General features: G+C 35.8%; 1 protein-coding gene across 2 annotated transcripts; it reads left to right on the forward strand.

Moving 5' to 3' along the window:
- The first annotated feature begins 4,743 nt into the window (after positions 1-4,743).
- On the forward strand, positions 4,744-21,135 carry LOC104898459 (ABC transporter G family member 39). Of its 2 annotated transcripts, XM_010685545.4 has the most exons (19): positions 4,744-5,294; positions 6,141-6,261; positions 7,432-7,520; positions 8,474-8,558; positions 9,197-9,487; positions 9,576-9,666; positions 10,231-11,131; positions 11,268-11,428; positions 11,555-11,658; positions 11,786-11,951; positions 12,040-12,260; positions 12,415-12,747; positions 12,909-13,199; positions 13,301-13,384; positions 14,013-14,146; positions 14,234-14,461; positions 15,246-15,417; positions 15,538-15,792; positions 20,369-21,135. In XM_010685545.4, the coding sequence occupies exons 1-19, from the start codon at positions 4,918-4,920 to the stop codon at positions 20,636-20,638; spliced, it is 4,374 nt and encodes a 1,457-aa protein (XP_010683847.2). In that variant the 5' UTR covers positions 4,744-4,917; the 3' UTR covers positions 20,639-21,135. The 2 variants fall into 2 exon arrangements, with proteins under 2 accessions (XP_010683847.2, XP_048504308.1); XM_048648351.2 differs by lacking the exon at positions 4,744-5,294 and having other exon boundaries at positions 6,158-6,261; positions 8,500-8,558.
- Positions 21,136-22,423: the final 1,288 nt, after the last annotated feature.

The following is a 22,423-nucleotide window of genomic DNA, read 5'->3' on the forward strand; positions in this document are numbered from 1 at the left end:
AGATACCAGAGGTTATGGTGGGCATGGCCCAGTGTACAAGTGGAGGAAGTAGGCATGGTGGGGGTAGACAGGCCCCACAGGGGGATGGATAAGATAATAATATGGAATATCAGGGGGGTTAATAATCCTAATAAGCAGCTGGAGGTTAAGAAGAATCTGACTAAGAAGGTTGTGGGGATTGTTGACCTCCTTGAAACGAAGGTTAAGGCTTCAAATATGGGAAGTCTTTAGCAAAGGTTGTTTAGTGGCTGGTGTTTTACTACAAACTTAACTGAGCATAGGAGTGGTAGAATTTCCTAGTCAATATTCTATTCATGAGTAGTCAACTAATTCACTGTTGTGTGAGCCCAACAGGAGGGGCTGGGTCTTTCTTTTTAAGCTTGATATATGCCTTTAATGATGCAACAAATAGGAAGATAGTGTGGAAGGATCTTGAAGAGATCTCACAGAAGATTAAGGGTCCCTAGCTGATAGGTGGGGACTTTAATTGTGTGCTTAAACCAAAGGAGAGAATTGGAGCTGTTGTTAGACAACATGAGATAGCAGACCTTCAGAGATGCATGAGTGTCTGTGGTATGAGAGACTTAATGAGCTCTCGATGTATGTATACATGGAACAATAAGCAGCAAGAAGAGTCTAGGGTGTTTTGCAAGCTAGACAGAGCCACGGTGAATGATTCCTGGTTGGATGTTTACCCTATTGCTATGGCACACTTCATGCCTGAGGGGATATTTGATCACACTCCCATTGTGATAAATGTATACCCTAGTATTGAACCAAGTAAACAATCATTTAGATACTTCACTATGTGGAGTGGAGATGAAAAGTTTGAAAGAATTGTAGCTGAATGCTGGGCAACACAGGTGATTGGAAGTAAAATGTACCAGGTGATTAGTAGATTGAAAAAAACTGAATGCATAAGGCTTCTCAGACTTACAAGCTCTAGATATCAGGGCCCTAAAATCATTACTTCAGTGTCAGGAGAGACTTCAAGCTCAACCCATGAATATGGAGTACATAAGGGATGAAAGTGAGGTTGGGATCCAGTATAACTTAGTTCACAAGCAGTATTTGTCATTCTTGGCACAAAAATCTAAGATGAGATGGTGCAAGGAAGGTGATGAGAACACAAAGCTATTCCATTAATCTATCAGAGCAAGGAGGTTGCAGAACACTGTTTGTGCTATACATGATGATCAAGGCAATTGGAAGGAGAACTTGGAGGAGGTCAATACAGCGTTCTTGAATTACTATAAAAAGCTCATAGGGTCAGAGTTACCTAATAGAGTTCCTGTAAAGGAGATTGTCATTAATAATGGACCAGTGCTGAGTGAAGATTACAGGGTGTTTCTAAATAGACCATACACAGCTGAGGAGGTTAAAAGTGCTCTTTTCTCAATACCAGGGGACAAAGCCCCAGGACCTGATGGCTTTGGGGGCTACTTCTTCAGGGATGCTTGGAGTATTATAGGGGAGGATGTAACTGCAGCTAATCTGGCTTTCTTTCATACAGGTCAGTTGCTAAAAGAGGTAAATGCTACAACTCTCACACTTATACCTAAGATTCCTTGCCCTAGTTCTGTAAAAGAGTTTAGGCCCATAGCATGTTGTAATGTGATTTATAAGTGCATTACTAAAATGTTATGTAATAGGCTTAGAGTGGTGTTGCCTGAGCAAATTTCTGAGAATTAAGGGGCTTTTGTTCATGAGAGATTTATTGTTCATAACATCATGGTGTGCCAAGATCTAGTGAGACACTATGGGATAATGGGAGAAAGAATGTGAAGCCTAACTGTATTATGAAATTGGACATGCAGAAGGCCTTTGATACAATTGATTGGCAGTTCCTAAATGAGATGATGGTGGCTCTTCAATTTCCAGCTCACTTTATTCACCTTGTAATGACATGTGTTAGGACCCCTAGATTTTCTTTGATGCTTAATGGTTCTCTTCATGGATTCTTTGAATCAAAAAGGGGTCTGAGACAAGGAAATCCCATCTCCCCTCTGCTGTTTGTGATATGTATGGAGTATATGTCTAGGATTATGAAGTCTTTAGACACTATGCCTGCATTGAGATATCACCCAAGATGTAAAGGGATAAAATTATCACATTTATTTAGTATTTGCTGATGATGTAATTCTTTGTTGTGGTGGTGAATTCCCTTCAGTTTATGTAATGTTGCAAGCTTTTAAGCTTTTCTCTGACTCATCCGGACTCCAGATCAATAGCCAGAAGTCCGAGTTTTATACAGCAGGTATGGATGAAAGCCTGGTCCTTAGAAATAAGAATGCATCTGGTTTTAGACATAGTGAGCTCCCTTTTAAGTATTTGGGGTTTCCCATATGTGCAAAGAGGATCTCTACAGCTGAATGTGGAGTTTTGGTGGAGAAGATGAGTGCAAGAATTAAGATTTGGAACAGTAGGCATCTGTCCTACACTGGTAGACTTCAACTAGTCAACTATGTGTTGATGAGTATTCATGTGTACTTGGCTCAGGTGTTCATAATTCCAAGATGTGTCCTGCAGGATATTGAAAGAGTATGTAGAGCATACTTATGGACAGGCACTTATTACACAGCAAGAGGAGGGAATGTAGCATGAGAAAATGTTTGCCAGCCTAAACAAGCAAGGGGGCTGGGTATAAGACAGGTCATGCAATGGAATAAAGTAGCTATGACAAAATATGTGTGGGCAATAGCTAGTAAACAGGACTCACTATGGATCAAATGGGTCAATAATGTTTACATCAAAGTGGCTGATTGGTGGACATACCAAGCTCCACAAAACAACAGCTGGTACTGGAAACAGATATGCAAGGTCAAGGAGGAGATTCAGAGGGTATATATGCAAAGGGAGATAACTAATATGCCTAGATACTCAGTTAAAAAGGTTTATGAGAAGTTAATAGGTTCCATGGCACCTGTTAAGTGGGATAGATTCATATGGAATAGACTTACTATTCCAAAGCATAGAATGATAGCCTGGATGGTTATGCAGGAGAGACTCTGGACCAAGAGTAGACTGAAGCAGGCAGGTATAGTACATGAGGATGAATGTCATGTGCTGTAGGTGTGGAGACACATGAGCACCTGTTTTTTAGGTGTAACTACTCATAGGCATGTTTACAAGATATCTTAAGTTGGATTGGATACAAAACTACTCAACAACTGTTCCAGAGACAGATGATATTCATGAGAAGAAGCAGGAGAACACAATTCCAGAGATTTGTACGTAATAGCTGTTGTGCTCATTGGGCTGATGTACCAGATTTGGTGGGCAAGAAATGAAGCCTGCTGGAATGGATTAGTTTGGAGGCCTGAATATTTAGTGAAAAGAGTTAAGAAAATGGTTGTTGATAGAATTTCTTGTGTTTTGCCTAACAAAATTACTGATACAGATAGAGTTTGGTTTAATGAAATCAGAGTAAATTGTGTATAGAAGGTAGATAATTACAAAAGGGTCTGTATAACAGGTTTGTATAGATGTTTTGTTTCTCTTTCTAGAGGGAGGAGTCCAACCTAGTTGGTTTGCTCATCTCTAGATAAGATGGATTAGGATGTAATGTTCTTTGGGCTTATTATATTTCTTTACTTAGCAAAAAAAAATTAAATTATACTCCTTCACACTAGTTACAATTGTGACACATTAATTAGTTATCCCTTTGATGATTTTGAAAAATAATTATCGTATGATCTTGACACTAGTAAACACCGTGTTCTCCTTATCACTTCCGATTTGTTTAAAGGAAAATTTTACATGGTAGCCCCAACTTTTAGGTTTCGTATATGGTAGCACTTCTTAAAACTTTTTTATACTTGGTGGTCCCGAATTTTTATATTTTCTACATGGTAGCACTTATTGAGTGAAATTCGTTAAGTCGTCATTATTTTTGATATTTTGTTAGTCTACCACGTATATATACCGAGACTTTTTCGGCACCCAAAACGAGTATTTTGACAATTCCGACCTTTAATCGAGCCTTTTAGGACAAAACCGCCCCCCTTTCATTGTCAAAAAATGATCAAAAATACTTGTTTTGGGTGTCGAAAAAGTCTTGATTTCCGTGCCAGATTAATAAATGTCAAAACTAACGACAACTTAACGGAATTCACTTAACAAGTCCTAACATGCATGTAGAAACCCTAAAAGTTTGGGGCTACCAAGTATAAAAAAATTTAAAAAGTAATACCATGTAGAAAACCTAAAAGTTGGGGCTATCATATAGAATTTCTCTTTATTAAAATATGTTCAAAGAACTTATACATTAAATATCATACAATTTCCACAATTATTATGACTTTATGAGTGTAGCTATACTTTTTACTTCCTTTATTACTCAGAGTTTCAAATAAACAAATGAGCAAGAAAATAATCTTTGACATTATACACGCAAATCGAAACGCATTTCTAGATGTAGCATGAGAAAATTGTACTAAAAGACCTTGTTTAATAAAATTTAGTCATGACACACAATTACACAATCATATGCACATGATCCTCCTATTCCCTTAATTAGATAATGTTCTCCCCGTTTCGGGAAACAACACCACATAATGAAATATGAATTATGATATGTGCACTCTCTCCTCTCTTTCGTATAACTACTTCAACGCATTAATTAATGCATCAACATATGCAACATCAAGCTGTAGATTCCATCCCTTGCAAAATAGCCAGTTCATTATTCAATCTTTCCTAGAAACCTCAACTATATATATACTTGTTTTCTCTATATTGTTTTCCTTTTCCAGGATTTGAAGAAAAGGTTGTTAAGTGGTACTTTGTACGTAGGCACTCCCCCATGTAACTTGCAAAAACTGCAAAAAATATTGCAAACTAACTACTCTTTATAACCACTTCTTTTATTATTTATATCTGAGTTTCATATATTTCCCTAGTGATTATTATCATTCCATGTCAAAACTTGGTGGGTCAATGACCCCAGACGATTTTGGCAGTAGCCGAGGAAGCTGGCCTGGGCTATCCGCACCGAGCTTCCGAGATGTTCTAGCCGGTGTTCCGGACGACGTATTCGGTAGCCGGAGATGGGAGGAGCAGCAGGAGGAGGAGGAGGAGCTCAGGTGGGCCGCTATCGAGCGGTTGCCTACCTTTGAAAGGCTAAGGAAAGGGGTGCTTAGAAGAGTACTTGAAGATGGTAAAATGGTGGAGAATGAGGTTGATCTTCATAATATGGGGAGGCAAGATAGGAAGGTATTGGTTGATACTATTCTTAGAGTTGTTGATCAAGATAATGAAAAGTTCCTTAGAAGACTCAGGGACAGGATTGATAAGTAAGTACTAAGTTCTTTCAAATTTTTATTTATTAGGCTATGTTCTCGTCAACTGATTCTTACATAACTGGATTGTTAATAATCAAATTTTATTTGATATGTTATGTTCTCGTCAACTGGTTCTTACATAATTTAACTCGATTGTTTGTTAATAATCAAATTATTTTTATGGTTGATTCATTAGAGTTTTCTCATAGGCAACTATTGATTATAACTGATTTTTGCTAATTTTACTTGTTAGAACTAATAAACTATTGTTATAAGTTGAACATAACATGCTTTTAGTTATCTTGTGCAGTATATATGCAGTGTTAGACTTATTCTTAGATTAATAAGTATATATTTGAAAATTAAAAGTCTTATTCTCTACTTCAACTTAGTATAGAATAAGTATATCCCCATATAACTTATTCTTTTCAACTTTAGTCTGTCTCAACTATGTTTTCCAAAAGTTTAAGGAATTAGAGGACTAGCACTAGCTATGTTTGAATCAATATTTATGTAGCACACTCTTGTACATCACTTGTGTGTGAGTGTGCCATGTTATTTTATGTTATTGTTATTGTATCTTATCTACACCGTATTTTAGTTAAGATTTTGAAACTTATTTTAGTAAAAGTGTAAAACAATGAAAAAATACACGAGTGGTACATAAATTGTGAGACAAAATATATGAGTTTGTCATATGTAATGGTTGTGTATATGTTGATTATTACGGTATGCTATGGTTATTAGCTCGTTGTTACAATCTAACAATGTTTTATTGATAACAATTATGCATTAAACTTATACTATGTCAATCATAATTTTGATTTATATATTTTAATATATGATTGAATAATTTAGAGTGGGGATAGAGATACCAAAAATTGAAGTAAGATACGAGCATCTGTTCGTAGAAGGAAATGTACATGTGGGGAGTAGAGCCTTGCCAACCTTGCTTAATTCTACAATGAACTCACTCGAGGTATGTGTTATTTTTACTATCTACACAATATTATTCCATTTATTTGCTTCGATTTCAAGTTTATGTACATTATAGTGTCTTGTTTTTTTAGGGGAAAATGCTACTTATCTAAGAAATATGAGCCTTTTCTTTTATGAAGTATATATATAGTAAGGTGAAATTATAATCTAATGAGATTTGTTTTCCTTTTATAAAGAAGTACAGTGAGTATGATACATACAAGACTATATTTTTGCTCATTACTCATTTGAAATTATCCAAATAAACAAAATATACTTAAAAAAAAGAGTTCCAAATATGCAAATGAGTAGAAATTAATCTTGGGTGTACCATGCACATGATACACTGGTGTATATGATGAATGAACTGTGAACATGATACATCAGAGTGTACCATGCACATGATATACCTGGGTTTTTGAGAAAATCAAGTGTGACGAAAGTATCTCTTTTGTAATTCAAAATGGTTAGTTCATTGTTCAAACATTGGAACCTAGAGGTAAAGGAGAGGTTTATAATAGTTGACTCGTATTAAAGACAAATAGCTTATTCAATTTTTCGTAGCTTATTCAAAAAAAAATTCTAAACTTTATTTTTTTTAAAAAAACTTTTCGTAGCTTATTCATTTTCTTTTTATTTTCCAAAAATTAAATAAAAAGAAGCTGAAAAGAACTTTCCCAAAAATTCAATAAACAATATTTGTTTGATGTTATTTTATTTTGCCTCTCTTTACTAATATGCGCATTTTTATTATATTTAACCCGTATTTTGATTGATGTACATTTTTAAAAAAAAAAATTAGTAAGAATAAATCCTTTGGGATGCCATCGCACAAGGCTTCTACCCACAAGCCCATTACAAATCAAACACCTCCCAATCCTCCTCCTTCCTTACCTTCTAAGCAAATGGTAGAAATTGAACCTTAGATTTTTCTTGAAAAGATGGGAAAGTTAACCACTTAAGTCCATCCCAATTCCTATTCTGATTGATGGGGCAAAAATTAAATATGTTAGAAACTAGCGATACAAAATTACAGAAATCCAAATGCTATTGAACTGGGTGTTTAGCGTTCTACGTCTACGATTGCCATCTGCTCATCTTATGAAATGAAGCTATAACAATGAACATGCTTTATGCTTAACTTTTTCCATATACGCCTTGAAAATGGCAGGCGATATTAGGATTGGTGGGACTAACCCCATCAAAGAAGAGAACCCTCAACATACTTCAACATGTCTCTGGGATTGTCAAACCCTCCAGGTATACTATCAATTGCCATTATTTTTCTGGTTTTGTAGAGCTTCATTCTATTTTATTCGCAAATTTATTAAATGGGTTATCTTGAAATGCTGCATTGTAACTAAAAACTGATACCATATATCAATTCAAATCAAAGGGTATGAACTATGAAAGAAAGAGAGATAATCAAGGTGCATGAATGAGAGAGGGAATGTAGGGGGGTGGCATGGGGGTTGCTTAGGCCTTAGGGGTATAAGAATACGTATTTAGGGCGATACTAAGAAAATACAGGGCGGGGAATAGTTATGGAGTATATCAATTTATTGGAGGTTCTAATTTTACAATGTTATGCAATGAATTATTGAATTATTCCCAGTAGTTTGTTTTCATGTATGTTCCCTAACATGAATTATGATTGTGTTGTTGCAGAACATTAATGTAAAATCAACATAGGGAGCGTCTTTAGGACTTCATTGTAGTCATAATCTTACATAAAGATTGTCTTGAATTGATTGGATGTGTACATAGAATAGCCTATATGAGTTTGGGGGATAGGACACTTCCATTTGTGAGTTGTGTGTGCCCTGTTCCCAATTGTGAGGAGTAAAAATAGTTTCATATAACGCGACACAGGAATCTAATAGGGGGTGTCCTGAGGAGGATTGGGGGGGGGGGGGATTAGGGGGTGTTTGGGGTAAATTTAGGAAATTGGAGATTGTCTTTGATTACTGTAAGCTATTCATGTTTGTAATATATTCATTACATGATTTTGCTCCTAGTAGAGGGTTCCGAATTGGGTTCTTGTCGTTTTTGTTGTTGCTGTGATGCAAGGTGGTACATGGGGTTGTAGGGTCAAAAAGAAAAAAACTAACAAAGAATGATGTTGCACATTTTCTGGTTTCCGTCCTTCAATGTGCAATATATTGGTGCTGAACGATTGTCCCTTTATTGTGCATTGATATGTTAATTGTCAGGATGACATTACTTTTGGGGCCTCCAGGTGCAGGAAAAACTACATTTTTACTGGCACTTGCAGGAAAGCTGGATAAAGATCTCAAGGTGATTTTTTTTCGAACAGTTTATTTAACTGATATCTAGTTCTATATTCTTAGAAATTTATCTCTTAGTTATGCAAGGTATTTCAAACTCTTTTTCGTTTAGTTCCTGATATTAAGCCCCTGAATGCATTGTGACAGATACCCTACAAAATGATTTGCATTGGAATAATTTCTTTTGTGGGTTGAGAACTGCAAAACTAAAGATGTGCCATAATTTTTTATGTTTAAAGTTTTATACGACATATCTTTTTGAAGAATTGGGCAAAATTGCTTGTTAATCAAGTTATACTTAGAAGAACAATGAAATGTCTTCTGAAGCTTGTTTGAGATAACGGCATTTGAATCAGCAGGTATTGAGGTTATTTCAATAGTTTTCTGTACAGGCATAGTATTTCAAAAAGGACTGCGTTACATAGAACATACAAACTTTGCTGTCTTATATGAAATATCCTAAATCTAGATTTTTCTGTTAAGTAATTTTGTAACCTCAGTGGCTTAGCTTTCCAATGTTTCTTCCCTTCCTTTTTGGAACACACAATTGGAATTTCTTAAGAAAAAACTGTATTTTGAGAAAAAATGCGTACTTGCTGGACTCAGGTTATTATTTTTGATATTATTATCATTCTTGTCTATGAACAGGTTGATGGGAAAATAACGTATTGTGGTCATGAGTTAAGAGAATTTGTTCCCCAGAGGACCTGTGCATATATTAGTCAAAATGATCTTCATAATGGAGAGTTGACCGTAAGAGAGACATTAGATTTTTCAGGGCGATGCTTAGGGGTTGGGACGAGGTATGAGCTGTTGGCAGATCTCTCCAGAAGAGAGAAGCAAGCAGGAATTATGCCAGACCCTGAGATTGATGCCTTCATGAAGGCCATAGCAATGCCAGGCCAAGAAACTAGTCTAGTTACTGATTATATTCTAAAGGTATGTCATAGGCAATTGGGCTAATTTTTGTTTGCTTAGGTAGCAAAGGTAGAAAGCACTAATATTGCATTTGCTTATTATTTAATAGATACTTGGACTGGATATATGTGCGGATATCATAGTAGGCAATGAAATGCAAAGGGGTATCTCTGGTGGCCAAAAGAAGCGTGTAACTACTGGTATAGTACTTGGGTAACTGCTTCTGGTATATATTTACATATATATATATATATATATATATATATATAGAAGTGAGTTCATATGAGAATGCATACTTATGTGAGAAATGAGAATGAATTTTACACGCTATAACTCTTATGAATAAGTGATGTAACTCGAATGAAAAAGTGATGTAACTCCAAAAACAAAATATTTGAATTTTCAAAATTCAAAAAAAAAAAAAAAAGTTTGAATTCAAATTTTTTTAGAGGGTATAACTCTAATGAATAAGTGTTGTAATTCTAAACCAATCGTGTGGTTGAGATTCATTCTCATTTCTCATGTAATGAGCATTCTCATGTGATCTTGCCTATATATATATATATATATATATATTATATTAATATATTATAATATATATATTATATATAAATATATATATATATATATATACATATATATATATATACATATATATATATATATATATACATATATATATATATATGGAAAATCAGAAAAATTTAAATGATTTAGCTATTCATTAGTTCTAACAGTACATGGTTGATTTTCTCGTAATGCAGGCGAAATGTTGGTTGGTCCAGCAAAAGTTCTACTTATGGATGAAATTTCAACAGGGCTGGATAGTTCCACCACTTTTCAGATATGCAAGTATATGAGGCAAATGGTTCATATAATGGATGTAACAATGATCATTTCTCTCCTACAACCGGCTCCTGAAACGTATGAACTCTTTGATGACGTTATCCTTCTTTCTGAAGGCCAGATTGTCTATCAGGGCCCACGTGAAGAGGTTGTCGAGTTCTTTGAATACATGGGCTTCAAATGCCCGGAGAGGAAAGGAATAGCTGATTTTCTGCAAGAAGTGACTTCCAAGAAAGATCAAGAACAGTTTTGGTCTAGAAATGACCAACCTTATCATTACATTTCAGTTTTTGATTTCACGCAGGGCTTCCAATCTTTCAAAACTGGGGAAAAGCTAGCGTCTGATCTAGTGATTCCTTTTGATAAATCAAATGTCCACCCAGCCGCTTTAGTCAAAGAAAAGTATGGTATCTCCAATTGGGAGTTATTTAAGGCCTGTTTTTGGAGAGAATGGTTGTTAATGAAACGAAACTCATTTATATACATCTTCAAGACTACACAAATAACAATAATGTCATTAATTACAATGACTGTATTCCTTAGAACGACAATGGATCATAAATCAGTCACAGATGGTGGAAAATACATGGGGGCCTTGTTTTTTAGCCTCATAAATATTATGTTTAATGGTTTTGCGGAACTCTCCTTGACTGTTCTTCGCCTCCCGATTTTCTACAAGCAGAGAGACTTCTTGTTCTACCCTGCATGGGCTTATGCGCTACCAGTTTGGGTCCTTAGAATTCCACTATCGTTCGTGGAATCAGCAATATGGACCATTCTCACCTACTACACTATTGGCTTTGCTCCAGCTGCTAGCAGGTGAGACTTATTTTAAACTTTGAATTGTTAAGATACTCGTTGTGAATGCATATGCATCCTTGAAAATATAAACAATTTGTTCTAACTATTACTCCATATGTTCTTCTTCTCTCATAAATCTGTGTGATTCAATTAGGTTTTTCTGCCAGTTGCTAGCGTACTTCTGTATCCATCAGATGGCTTTGTCCCTTTTCCGATTCCTTGGTGCTGCGGGAAGAACCGTCGTGGTTGCTAATAATGTTGGTATTTTTGCATTGCTACTAATTTTTGTCCTGGGTGGTTTTATCATCGCAAAAGGTATGCTTTTTACCTCCTGTATGCATATTGACTTTAACTAATTCTAATATCTCTGTACTTCATGTGGCATCATCTTTGTACTAGATGCTTTTCTAAGATTGTCCTTTTATCGTACTGCTTTTGTAGGTGACATTGGTCCCTGGATGATATGGGGCTACTACCTTTCGCCTATGATGTATGGTCAGAATGCTTTAGTTATTAATGAGTTTCTTGACGAACGATGGAGCACTGTAATTCCACTTTCTCTTCCTGTCTCCTTTCTACTTTCTTTCCTGCCCATATGGATTAAATAAATCCGTGTTTTTGATTGAAGTATGTTTTTCATTCAATTGTTTATAATGCTATATACTAATGCAGCCTAATGCAGACTCCAGTATACGTGAACCTACCATTGGTAAAGTCCTCCTTGCTTCAAGAGGCTTCTTTAAACAACAGTATTGGTATTGGATCTGTATTGGAGCTCTTTTGGGGTTCTCTCTCCTTTTCAACCTGTTCTATATCCTGTCGCTGACATTCTTAAGTCGTAAGGCATCCACTTTTGTTTTTCTTTTGGCTGCAGGAGTTTCGAAACTTAAGCTAATAGCATATTTATTGTTTGCTATTATTTACAGCTTTTAGTGATTCGAAAACCGTATTATTGAATGATGATGATGACAAAAAGAGCAATAGGACGTACAAGGACAGACTTAATGGTTTGGATACAGAGGATATGAATCTGCATCTAGGCAGTACTAATTCAAACGGTGATGTTCCCATAAGGGGAATGATTTTGCCTTTCAAACCTCTTTCACTCACGTTCCAGCATGTCAGTTACTATGTGGATATGCCTGCAGTAAGTTCTCGCTCTTTCAGAAGCAGCTTCAAATTGAAATAACAATAGGCAACAACGTAAATATGTTGTGATTTGTGATGATTGAAAAATGTTAATGACAAACATATTTTTCGTACAACAAGAATAAAATGAATCTTGGATTTTTCTTCCCCAGGAAATGAAAATCCGAGGTTATGATGAAGATCGCCTCCAACTCTTACGAGATGTTAGTGGTGCTTTTAGGCCTGGGATACTGACAGCATTAGTGGGTGTTAGTGGGGCTGGAAAGACCACGCTGATGGATGTGCTGGCTGGAAGGAAAACTGGTGGCTATATTGAAGGTAGCATAAGCATATCTGGCTACCCAAAGAACCAGTCAACCTTTGCTCGAATAAGTGGTTATTGTGAACAAACTGACATTCATTCACCACATGTCACTGTCTGTGAGTCTCTCATGTACTCGGCCTGGCTTCGGCTTTCCTCTGATGTGGACACAAAGACACGAAAGGTTTGTTACATTTTCCTGGCAAGCTACATGCTGATGCTGTCCTACTCATGAATTACAAATAAGATTTGTACTTAAATCTAATTTGTAACAAACCATTAATATATGCTTATGCTGCCTCCAAGTAATTTTCAATAGACTGATTTTTTTTCATCGACATTCAGATGTTCATTGAAGAAGTAATGGAGTTGATTGAGCTTAAACCATTAAGAGATGCTCTAGTTGGCCTTCCTGGCATTCATGGCCTTTCAACAGAACAAAGGAAGAGATTGACGATTGCAGTAGAGTTAGTTGCTAATCCTTCGATTATCTTTATGGATGAACCGACATCTGGGCTTGATGCAAGAGCTGCCGCTATTGTCATGCGCACTGTGAGAAACACGGTGGATACTGGTAGAACTGTTGTCTGCACCATTCATCAGCCAAGCATTGATATCTTTGAGGCTTTCGACGAGGTGCAGCTCAAAGATATGATATGTTTATAATCACTAATCACTGTCATAAATATATCATCTTTCCTGTTCATATGACTTATGTATGTCATGTATTATTGCAGCTCCTGTTGATGAAGAGAGGAGGACAAGTTCTTTATGCAGGCCCCCTTGGCCACCGTTCTCAAGAGCTCATTGAATACTTTGGAGTGAGTGGCTCATTGTGATTCAATTATCCTATATGTTCAGTATTAATTTGAAATCAAAATAGTTACATGTATAAGCAAAAGATCTCCTCAGGTCTCCACCTCTAAACATCATGAGAAACACAAGCCCTGGAGAATGACATATGAATAACTAATGGATAATTAAATATACTGGTCTTGAAAAGGCTGCGTGTTATTAAAGGCCTAACCTTTGATGCTCATTTACTCTTTCCACAATGTATAACTTATGCACATACTACTGTTTTGAATAAGAAAGAGAAGGCATTCTATGTATGATTGCATGGGAAACCCAATTTCAGGAAGGATAAGTATTTTTAGGAAGACGCCTAAGTGAGAAAAAGAGATCAATGGAGCATGATATGTTATCAAAATAGCCCTTCGCTAGTGTTGACTTTTGAGACCAATATTTTTCAAAAATGGGGAGTATTTTGGTGTTATTTCCTAATATTTGCTAAAATTTGATTTCTCTGTAGCTCACTTATGAAATTTGGTTTGTAAAATCAAACAAAATGCAGTTTCTTCCCTGTTAATACCAACATTCTGCTTGTTTCGTCTACTTAGAGTATTAAGTTCTGTTTTTCTGATGGCTTTAAGCTGTGGGCTTTTGCAGGCTGTTCCAGGAGTGCCTAAGATCAAGGATGGTTATAACCCTGCTACATGGATGCTAGATATTAGTACTTCTCAAGCAGAGTCTCAACTGGATATAGATTTTGCAGGATATTATGCTAATTCATCACTTTACCAGTATGTGTAGCTTTATCCTAAAACTTTCTTCATTCACATATACACCTATGATTTTGCTAAAAGATGTTTGTATTGTACATCTTCTAGGAGGAATCAAGATCTCATAAAAGAACTAAGTACTGCAACACCGGGCTCTAGCGATCTCCACTTCCCAACTAGATACTCTCAACCATTCTTTGTTCAGTTTAAGGCTTGTTTTTGGAAGCAATATTGGTCTTATTGGCGGAATCCACAATACAATGTTGTTCGATTCGTTTTGACCATAGCGATCGGTGTTATCTTTGGTGTTATATTCTGGAACAAGGGACGTAAAATGTACGTTTTTGTTGCACTACCAATTTAAATATTCTCCTTTACTAATGTCTTAAAAAATATTAATAATTATAACTGTGATAGTAAAGCATTCCGCCATTGCTTAATTGATATATACCTTCTCCGTTCTGCGTTAATCACAACATATGGCTTGGGCACAAATATTAAGGCAATGAAAAAGATAGAGACATGTAAGAGAACAAGTGGTCCGCAATATCATGTGAATAAGTATATATGTGGGGAAAGTTACTGAAAATGGGTATTTGGTGATTAATAGTAAACTTCCATAGAAGGAAATGTTGTGATTAATATTGCAGTTCATTTACTTGGATATATCTTGAAATTTTAATGAGTTGAGACTTGAGAGATAAGGCCTGCTTGAGCAGTTCACTTGATGCTCCAAGATAGGTAATAGATTCCGCTGATGCTTTGGTAAAATTCTTATATTTGTACTATGTAGATCTGCCGCTTGAGGACTTCCATCTCGTCAGTGAGGAGAGTTAAGAGTCTAGTTTAGCATAATGCAGAAATTTGGTAGGTTTTATGATAGTGAAATGAAAGCAAATTATGTAAATGTTCTTAAGTATCTAAGAAAACCTAATACCGGAGAAGGCAGCTACGACTGGAGCTGGGCTAGCTAGCAAGATTAACAAATAATTTTACCAATTTTGAGGAGTGTCTTCTGGATATTGTTGCCACTCTACCTGAAGACCATATTTTAATCCTTTTATATCTTATTTCAGAATTAACATATTTTTGGGTGGTTCCTCTTCTGATTTGTCAACAGATCCAAAGAACAAGACCTAATGAATTTGTTAGGAGCTATGTATTCTGCTGTACTTTTCCTTGGAGCCACTAATGCTTCAGCTGTGCAAGCTGTTGTTGCCATTGAGAGAACAGTATTCTACCGTGAAAAAGCTGCAGGGATGTACTCAGCATTTCCCTATGCATTGGCTCAGGTAATTGAACCAGGAAGTTGAATGAACAATGTTTTCACTTTTCATTTACTTATCTAAGATACTTTAACCTAATCTGCTTTTATTCTTTTGCACTACACACACTTGTCCACTATCCTACAGGTGGCAATAGAAGCAATCTACACTGTGATTCAGACATTACTATACACCCTTCTCCTCTACTCTATGATTGGATTTGAGTGGAAAATTGGAAAATTTGTTTATTTCTGGTACTTCATAACGACATGCTTCATCTACTTCGCAATGTACGGAATGATGCTTGTCTCTCTCACACCTGGTCATCAAGTTGCTGGAATTTTGATGGGTTTCTTCCTCAGTCTCTGGAATCTGTTTGCTGGATTTCTGATTCCTCGACCGGTATGATACCTACACTAAAATTTGTGCTTGAAGTTATACCCAACTCGTGCATTCTTTTTTTTCCCATCACTTAATTAACTTTAAAATTTTAGATTTATGATCAACCTTTAATACAATACATAGAATGTGAGTGTTCTATCATGTCTTAGGTGCACTTATAATTAACTTACTGCCATATGATTGGAAATATCAAGTATATGATGTTGATGTAAAGCTTATTAAGCTTAGAAGTTAGAGTAGCTAGTACATCGCAGGGAAGTTAAGTTTCATGTGATTGAAGTTTCTGATCTGAAATCATATTTTGTGCCTTCCATTTCTTTTGGTAGTTTCTAGCTAGAATTTCTGATGGACTATATTCTGACCAAGTTCAATGCTAGCAAGTGAGATAGGACTAAAGGGAATATCTATTTCAAAAATTAAAAAAAAATTGTGAGCAATCCCTAGATTACATGAAGTATCTTCACTTAATTCACATGTACTATTTACACTGAGATGTATTGGTGATAAACTAGTTGTTAATGCTTAAGATCAGTAAACACCATTTGCTTTAAGGTATTTAAGGAGAGGGAAAGGGATGTACTCCAGCTACCTAATTTTCGACGCTCCTCCCGGTAATTTACATTTTTTTAACCAAGATGCTTGCTACAATTGAACACCATCCCTCATCGTCATTGATCCCAAGACATTACTACCCTAGTTTACCAATCCTATGTCATTAGCACCTAGACACCCCCCCTTAAATTTGTCACTCCTTCACCCCCTAACCATGAGTTTGCAACCTGAATTTGTCACCCGGAATGAGAGTATCTTAGTTTTTCAAACGAGAACCACAGCTTCCTCTTTACAGTCCATGTCACTAGCACCTAGAACCACAATACCCCCCCCCCCCCAAAAAAAAAAAAAAACGAAACCCCTCCTTGACGCCCATAATTTTTGGTTTACGTTAACCTTAGATGTGAAGTCCTTTAGCTCTTTTGCTTGAAACCCAAAACCACATAGTCACTAGATAAATCCACCACCAAGGGTAATCTAAACTACACACACAGACACATAACCTAACACTTTACCATAATCTAATATTATCATAGCTTAGTCGAGAACTCCGTCCCATTTATTTTTTGTGTTTGTAGAATGACTTCGATGAGAAAGTGATAAGACTATAAGCTATGACATAACATTTGCATGTAACAGAAAAAATCCCCTTTACTTTCCGATGACATGAAGATGACTGTCTCATCTTTCTGGCCATCATGAATAGAGATAGCAATGGGTAAGGTCTCCATACTCGGACCTATGCAGTATACACTATTGAACCATACCCTACCCAGGTGCGTAGGGTTTTATAGAAGTTAGACCCTCACCAATACCGAAAGGATTTAGCAGGTCTAAGGCTTCGGTCAGAAGTAGGTCGAAAACTTATGTTTTAAATCTTTTATCTCCAATTTTTTCTATCTGGAAACAATGCGCAACAAAAATATCACACTAGCAGATGAATATTGAAATGCCAACACAAATAGAAAGGCTAGTGCAAAAGACATCCTAGTTCCATTATATTTCAAAATTTTAGAGACGCAAACATTGAAGTGTTGCGTAGTTTAGTTCACAGAATATGTTCACGCGGGTTGTTTGGTTGGGTCTGGGTTTGAAGAACATTATACCCTACCCTGACCCATAAGCTTTTATAAGACTGATTGCCTTAAAATAGAGCAAGTTTTAGTGGATTTGGGAAGTGTCTGGGTTCCATTGCCATCCCTAATAAATATATGAAGCTAGAACAAGGTAGAAGGAATATTGTTGATCGTACATGTAGGCACATGTATATTTGGATTACTGGTAGGTGTGTCTCTTAAAGGAGAAAGAAAAAGAAACTCAGTGTAGTTCTTAGCATATGGTAAGTAGAAAATATATATCTAATGTCTTCCTCTCTCTTTCTTCTACCCATACCCATACCCATACCCACTAACCATAGTAGGTAGAGACCATGAAACTCACTTTTTCATTGATGGGTAGAATTCTCAAACCACCCACACCTTATCACTTGTTTGGAACTTTATTACCCACCAATATTTTCCCACCACCCATCTCAAATACTTCATCCACGTATACCTACCTCCAAAACCATAAAAGAAAAATAAAGATCAGAAATTAAGAATTAATACATGGTGCACCCTTCATGCTTTTTATCCATATTAAGTTCGAACTTCAAACCTAGTGTACTGCCACATGATTTAAATTAGGTATTTTGTTGTCTAGCTAGTACTCCTTTCATCCTCAAATAAATTCCATGTTATTAAATTTTACTATTAAAATTATAATTCTTAGCAGGAGACTGTTAGTGTTCCTGTAGATAGTATAAAACTAAGAGTTAAAAGGTAATTAAGACTATAAGCGCTTTGGTAAACAAAATATTATATATTATAATGCATTTTTCATTACAAAACTCTAAGTTTATATTGAACAATACTAATCTAATTGCAGATGAGCAGCAATTATCCAATCAGGTTTTTTTTTTATACAAGTGAACCAGAATAAAACAAGTATAAAGTCAGATTATTTTCACACATTTGGAGAATGTTTGGCTCAATGTTTTGGGGTTTCTGGAAATAGAATCAATTACCTACTCCCTTTTTTCTTGATTGGAATCAACCCCTCAATCCATTACCATTGCTTGGTGGTAGTGGACTCCCTAGTTTGTTACCTTCCCTTTCCCTTTTAAGTAACAAAATCGATCTATTAGTGGTAATCGATATCTTTACCTTTCTATACAATGGCTTGAACCAAACACTGAATAAAGGTAACAGTTCTTGTTATTTGTTACCATTCCCCTCCTCTATTTGATTCCATTCCCTTTCCGTTCCATCACTTGAACCAAACACGCACTCAATGACCAAACTAAAGCCTTCTTTTTAAGCAAAAGAAAAAAAAATTATCTCAGCACTTGCTGTGAAAGGCTGGGAACATAAAAAATTTATGTCAGCATTTCCGTTCCATGACTTGAACCAAACATGCACTGAATGACCAAACTAAAGCCTTTTTTTTAAGCAAAAGAAGAAAAAGATTTTATCTCAGCACTTGCTGTGAAAGGCTGGGAACATCAAAGAAGATGAGTTGATTGCAGCCCTCCTTTTTTTCTCTCTTGTGTAAAATTTAGGGTTTGATTTTTTGAGGGGAATGGAGTTAGAATATTTGAGGTTGAGGTGAGTATGAGGTTCCAAGGGATTGGGGAGGAGTTTGAAACCCTCGCTCGTATGTTAAATTCCACTGTTCCAGTATAAAAAAGGCTAACCAAACACTAAAATGCAATCAACTCCATTCTATTCCATTCCAGGTAGCTGAACCAAAACCCCCCTCAGTTCCTTCCTTTTACTTTCTATCAATCCAAAAGGCCTCTAAAAGGACTAAGATACCAATAACATTATATGTAGATTTTAAGCACGGTATCTGTTTTTTTTTCTTTGGTAAGGATAACCTACAACATACCATATCTCAAGTGGGGGAGGGGGAAGCATACAAGGATTTGAACTCCAAACTTGGGCTGTGGGAGGTGAGAGGCAAACACTTAATATAATCCACTATCCTCATACTTTAGTTTAATGTGTGTTTAGAAAGTGCTCCTGAAGAAGAAAGTGGTCCTTATCACCTATATGCGATGACATTTATGATTTACGAATGAATTAACACACTCTGGTCTCCAAAAAATAAAAGATCAGCCTCCCTCCTTATAGAAGACCCAAACAATAAGATGCGTCAATGAGCATATATCACATAAGGAAGTAGTTTCAATTATTAAGCTTGTTGTGAGTTCGAAAAAAAAAAAATTGAAGGGGGAAAAAAGGTCTTAAGATAGCATGATGAGGCTATTTTCCGACCATCATCATACAGTCACGAAATTCACTATTTGGAAACCTTAGCACGTGATCGTCATTTGCTACAATACCTCACAGGATATTGTGAAATTTCTGTGTTTAAAGACATGGTTTTGCCTATATCATATTATAACTTAATATTTCCATCCTTTTTGCACTCTTAATAATCAGTTCAGATTATAAACATACCAAGATCAGTTGCGCCTTAGCAACATAATTATGGGATTTGTAATATTAATAACAAATTGTTTTAGAAAAGCATGTTCATATTTTCTAGGTTTAGTGAGCTTGTAATATTCAAACTGGGTATCTTAGATTGTTTTTAAGTTGGACAACTTTAGTTAGATTATACCCCTAAACTTTTGGCCACTTTTCCAGTCAAATAGAGTTCTAATAAGCTGGTCAGTTTCTTATGTAAGGGTAGGTTTGTTCGGTTTATATTCATAGAGCCACGCATGCTGGAAACCTAGTTTTCTCCGGATTTTTCTGGGTTGAATCAATTTTTGCGAACTCAATTTTATAAAACTTATGGATGTTGTGATTTGTAACATGAGTATCTTCTTGTTTTCTGAAAATTTGGTTTCACCTGTAACAGTCTTAGCTTATATTGTATGCACAAAAAATTACTGCCTCTCCTTCGCTTTCCACATCCTATATTTGACTTGTCATACCTTCTTTACCAATTTCAGTATTTATGTGTTTGATTGCAGCAAATACCAATATGGTGGAGATGGTACTATTGGGCTTCCCCGGTTTCGTGGACATTATACGGCCTAGTTACTTCACAAGTGGGCGATACGAGTTCACTTCTTCATATACCTGGTTCTAGCAATCAGTCTGTGAAGGTTTATCTGAAAGAATTTTTGGGTTATGACTATGACTTTCTGCCTGTTATTGCTGTTGGACATCTTGGTTGGGTCCTCTTCTTCTTTCTTATCTTTGCCTATGGCATCAAGTACCTTAACTTTCAGAAGAGATAATATGGAAGAACTTGATACTATCTCCATTCCGTGATAGCTAGTCACTCGCCAGAATCAAACTTTGACCGTTAATTTCTCTCATTATATATTTATAAAAAAAAACTATACAAAATTAACATTATAAGTTTATAACAGTTGATTTTAACACAAATCTTATCTATTGATATGTAATGAGAGAAATCATTAGTCAAAATTGGTTCTTGAAAAGTGAGTGACAGATAATACAAATTAAAGAGCAAGGATTAGATGACATTGCTGTGACAAATATAGAATAGAAAGTAAATTGTGTGATTAATACAGATGCAAGGTCTTATTTTTATCTATTTATTTTGCTTTGGAATATTAGTATTAGCTTCATTTATTTTTTTGGGTGCAAAAAAATAGTTTCATTTATGTGTTCACATAGATGAAACAAGGTGCACATGTTGGCAGCCTGTTTCTGTACACATTAAATGAAAATGATACATATTTGTATATTAAAAAGCTGTTTGTCATTATCTCCAAAAATACGTGTTTTTTATTTGGTTGGTTACTCTTAGGTAGGAATGGCAACGGGTCGGACTTGGACCGGATTATGCATAATCCGACTCCGACCCTACAGAAAGTCGGATTTTAAATCCGAGTCTGACTCCGACTCCGACTTTGAAAATCCGAATCCGACCCGACCTAAAATCCGAACATCCGACTCCGAGATCCGGACCGACTTAAAATCCGGACATCCGACTTAAAATCCGAACATCCGACTCCGAACCTGATCCGACTTATTTTTCTTCCAATTGTTTAATCATTTTTTCTGTGGGAAAAGCCTATATAATACAACTGGCTGAAAGTCGAAGTCAGATTATACATAAATAATACATTACATAAATGAGAAAAAAGGATTGATTGACTCAAAGTCGGAGTCGGAGTCGGATTCGGATGTCGGATTATTTTATGAGATCCGACTCTCCTCCGACTCGGAGTTGGATTTTTTAAACGGAGTCGGAGTCGGATTACTTTTTTGTCGGAGTCAACTCGGATTTTTTCCTTCGGATCGGAGCGGACTAGGGTCGGATTCGGATTGGATTGCCATCCCTACTCTTAGGCTATGTTCAGTTCACCTTATTTTTGCTTATTTCATATCTAAACAGATCAGATCAGATTAGAAAAAATAAGTTCAGATCAGATCATGCTTATATTTAAAAATCATTATACTATTAAATATCTTTCATTACATATTAGTAAAAATTATATTAATTGAATATTAATAAAGTACTCATTGAGACGAATCAAACAAGACCAAGATCTTATAATCAGATCAGTTCAGATCAGAAAAAATAAGTTCAGATCATATAAGTTCAGATTCGAAAAAATAAGTTCAGATCATATAAGTTCAGATCAGAAAATTTCAGGTGAACTAAACATACCCTAACAGTCCTTCTCGTATTACTTTTACGAACTATTGTCGTATTTATATAATGACAGTGGGGATTTTAGAATAATTGGGCTGGGCCACCGTAGAGTAATAATGAGGATCAATTAATAAGGTAGGTTCCACGCACTAGAGAGTCACAACTCGCAACTAATGTTGGGTAATTAATATAAACCCAAAGCCTACAGGTACGTAATTTCGAACTTTTCTTCTAAAATGATGTTTAATATCTAGTTACCTAACAATGAGTTGGCTAAATTATTGATTGGTTATCTAAAAAATACAATATTCAATTGTTAAATTTGTCCTAAGAAGAGCCCCTCTCTCTTATTAAAAAAAAAAAACCCTAGTTTTTCCTAAGGTAGTTTGGAGAT

Source organism: Beta vulgaris, chromosome 7, assembly GCF_026745355.1.
Source record: "Beta vulgaris subsp. vulgaris cultivar EL10 chromosome 7, EL10.2, whole genome shotgun sequence".
In the NCBI taxonomy this organism is placed as follows: Eukaryota; Viridiplantae; Streptophyta; class Magnoliopsida; order Caryophyllales; family Amaranthaceae; genus Beta; species Beta vulgaris.

What these genes read in the sequence shown, in the direction of transcription:
- LOC104898459 (XM_010685545.4), top strand. Translation starts at nt 4,918, where the DNA reads ATGTCAAAACTTGGTGGGTCAATGACCCCAGACGATTTTGGCAGTAGC. An exon ending in AGCTGGATAAAGATCTCAAG is followed by an intron (nt 8,559 to 9,196) that starts GTGATTTTTTTT and finishes GTCTATGAACAG; the next exon opens with GTTGATGGGAAAATAACGTA. An exon ending in GTCGCTGACATTCTTAAGTC is followed by an intron (nt 11,952 to 12,039) that starts GTAAGGCATCCA and finishes TATTATTTACAG; the next exon opens with CTTTTAGTGATTCGAAAACC.